Here is a 3,558-nt window from a genome sequence, read left to right on the forward strand (position 1 = left end):
ATTGATTGATTGATTATAGCTACAACACCTATATTTTTAGTAGGTTAGTGAAGCCTTCCACTTTTTTAAAGTCTCCCCTATTGAACTGAAAGAGATTCAAATAAAGCCATAGAGTGGCTATGAAATCATATGCCTTTTTAGTTTAGGTCTTCTTTAGACCGAATAATATTTTATTTCGTATTTCACGAAACGCTGAGAGTATCTCAAATAGTCTGCATGGCCTCTAGATGAAACGAACGAAAAACGCTGTCAAGTAAAACTTAAAAAAAAAACAGAATTAATAAAAAAAATAAGCAAGATGAACCTGCAATGCTCTCTCTTAATGAATAATTAGGACTCTGATTAACTGGAATTAACGGTAAACACCTCGCCTCGCCTCGCCATGCAAGTGTAGTGATCATTTGGTATTATTGTCTTAAACGCTTCTTTTCCTCCTCCTCCTACCTAAGCGTTACTACACTTTTTTTGTTTTAAATGGATGCTTTCGTGTTACGTTGTCCCTTATCGCAAAACAATTATTACTAACTCGAGTTGCATGGAACTTTTGTTTTAGTATCACAAAAACTAGTTTCCTATATATATATATATATATATATATATTATATAATAAAAAAATATATATATATATGAATGTTTTTCACTGTAATCGGACAGTGCACCATGAAGATAAAAAAAGTCCAATAAAAACGCTGAACACATTGCAACCATATTTTTCGAATATTTCTGTATCCCTGCTCACTGGGCTTAGTGTGCAAGGATGCAGAAGTATTCGAAATATATGGCGGCAATGTATTTATTGGCCTTTCTATCTTCTACGTATATATATTTATACATATATCTATATACTTATGTGTGTGTATACTTATTTATTTATCTATAATCGATAGGAATTAGTTTTCTCTCCTTTCAAAGTCTCTTGTCTTGATTGCAGTTATACTCTTGGCTCTTAATAAGTGAAAGTTTATTCTATTTATATCATCTAATAGGCCTTCACTCCCCCCTCTATATCATATCAGTCACTTGCTCCGCTATCTTCTCTGTGTTAACGAATATGCTATTATTTAATCTGTCCTAATATTGTTTCTGAAATATTCTCCCTCAAAACTACAGATTCCTAACAATCGGTTTTCTTTGAATACAAAATACACTGGAATCTCCACGCTCTCGTTCATTCCAGGCAACTGCATTGTCATTTCTTGCTACCTACTTCTTCATTCATGTCATACAACGCTCACCCTTGCTGCCTGTGTATAATACATGCGATAATGCTTCGTTTGTTTTCATCGTTTCATTCTAACCATTCCTAACTAGTTCCTCGTTGGACGAGTGGTTTTCGCGCTCGGCTACCAATCCGGTGGTCCGAAGTTCGATTCTCGGCGCGGCCAACGTGGAATCAGGTGAATTTATTACTGGTGATAGAATTTCAATTCTCGACATAATGTGGTTCGGATCCCACAATAAGCTGTAGTGGGTCCTGTTGCTAAGGGACCAATTGGTTCCTAGCCACATAAAAATATCTAATCCTTCGGGCCAGCCCTAGGAGCGCCGTTAATCAGCTCCTCAGTGGTCTGGTAAAACTAAGATATACTTAACTTACTCCTAAACCAATAGTCTCCTTAGGAGACTTAATGAAATCGAAGTTGAACTCACCGACCAAATCTCTCTTGGGTCCCAGATCCATGCTGTTCCAGTTCCAGGAGTGGTTGGAAGGCCAATTGGTGAATCCCTCGTGATGTTTGGTGGTCAGGACGATGTACCGGGCTCCAGCCGCTTTGAATATGTCCGCCCACTGGTCCGGATCGTAAAATTCGGCCGTGAACTGAGCGGCGAAATCGGCGTAAGTGAAGCCTGGGCGGTAGTTCTGCTCCATGAAGCTCACGAACTGTGGTAGTTTTTGTCCTGTAATGGTTTGGGACTGAAATACTACATAATGAACCGAATGTTGTTATGTCTATGGTTAGCAACGCACTACCTATATCATAGTAGGTAACTCCGTCGTGCCAAGACTTTGTTTTGGCGCGAACGCCAGTTGTCCGGTACCACCGCCATCTTGAATTGACAAGATGGCGGTGCCTGTACCCGCTTAGGATTCAGACGCCTCTGCAATAAACCATCAACATGGGACCTCTTACTTACCCTGCTCATAGAGTATCCTATAATGGCTCTCTCTGGTTTTGACAGAATAAACGAGCATGCTGTTTATTAGTAAAGATACAAAGTATAGCTTCTAATTCAGTGTTCTTTTCCAGAAATGTAATGCTTACCAATAAAACTTTTACCTTTGCAATGTATTAATGCAACCACAACATGTATATGCAATATGTGGACGACATTCCCATGCCAATGAACCATGTATTATTCAAAATCTATGATAATATCACTAACAATAATCATACCATTTACTTTGCCAAACACGTACATAATATAGTAGATTCACATCAACCGTCCATGTGATGTCTAGGCCAGTCCCTTACGACACTCCTGATTGGCTGTTAATCAAACGGACGGTTGATGTGAATCTACTATAGTCACATATTCATTCAGCATTTGGCTGCAAATCATTAATCATTGGACAGTTTTAGAAACAACCGTAGCTTAAATAGTGACTTACCTTGCCAGTATTCCCAGAACCATTCGGATCCAAACGATGGGACCGAAAACACTCCCCAGTGGATGAAGATGCCCACCTTGGCATCGTCGTACCACTGGGGCAAGGGGCGAGAGTCCAAGGAATCCCAGTTGGGGTCATAATCTGCCCCCACGCTCAGAACAAGTCCAACTGATGTGCATAAATAAAATTGTTCATCATTAATGATCAATTCAAACTTTCACCACTTCTTAAAACTAGTTTCCGATCCGTACGCCGACTACGGATTATTTTGATAATTATTATCTGTCATAATCAATAAAATGTGAACAGCTTTTCGTATATGAATAACTTCAACTACTTATTAATAACAATGTTAAAGTCATTATAAGGTACCTTTATTCCTTAGTCATCACAGTAACATGTCCCCCACTATGCTCATAACGTATCATTGTCTTTAAATGTCATCGTAACATGTTGTTGCCCGATTACCAGTCATAATAAAAAGTTATCCTCAACTACAGTCATAATAAAAAGTTATCATCATGTTTTCGAAACGATTTTATCTCGGCATTCATAAGGCCTGGCAGATGCGCTGTTCCCACATTTCATATCTTATCGCATAAAAGAGAAGTCTTTTTCTCGATGACGCTTGTACTCTGGAGTATCAAAATTCCCATACCTTAACATAGCAAATAAAAAAAAAAGTTAAAAAAATGCTCCGAAGTTTCTTGGCAAAATACACAAATTACACTTCCACTCACTTGATTACATTGTAAATCCCAGGGCACACCTCCTATATGACAAAATTAACGGTTCCAGGGCAAAAATCAGCCCTCCAACTGCCAAAGTTTAAAACACACACACACACACACATATATATATAAAGGTATAAACCACGAAGGAAAGATAAACAACGGAGTTTCTGCAAGATCTTTCGACTCAACGTCCTTTACTCAGCAGTTTGTCTG

General features: G+C 38.5%; 1 protein-coding gene across 1 annotated transcript in view; it reads right to left on the bottom strand.

The window, feature by feature from the left end:
* The window catches only part of LOC135206984 (alpha-L-fucosidase-like), a gene marked incomplete at its 5' end in the record, with an annotated part of 8,873 nt that extends 6,094 nt beyond the window's left edge, over positions 1–2,779 (bottom strand). Inside the window, 2 exon segments of the mRNA XM_064238584.1 lie at positions 1,651–1,899; positions 2,612–2,779. Of these exon segments, the coding sequence (XP_064094654.1) occupies positions 1,651–1,899; positions 2,612–2,779 (417 nt within the window).
* Between the last annotated feature and the right edge of the window lie 779 nt (positions 2,780–3,558).

This window comes from Macrobrachium nipponense, chromosome 31 (assembly GCF_015104395.2).
Source record: "Macrobrachium nipponense isolate FS-2020 chromosome 31, ASM1510439v2, whole genome shotgun sequence".
In the NCBI taxonomy this organism is placed as follows: Eukaryota; Metazoa; Arthropoda; class Malacostraca; order Decapoda; family Palaemonidae; genus Macrobrachium; species Macrobrachium nipponense.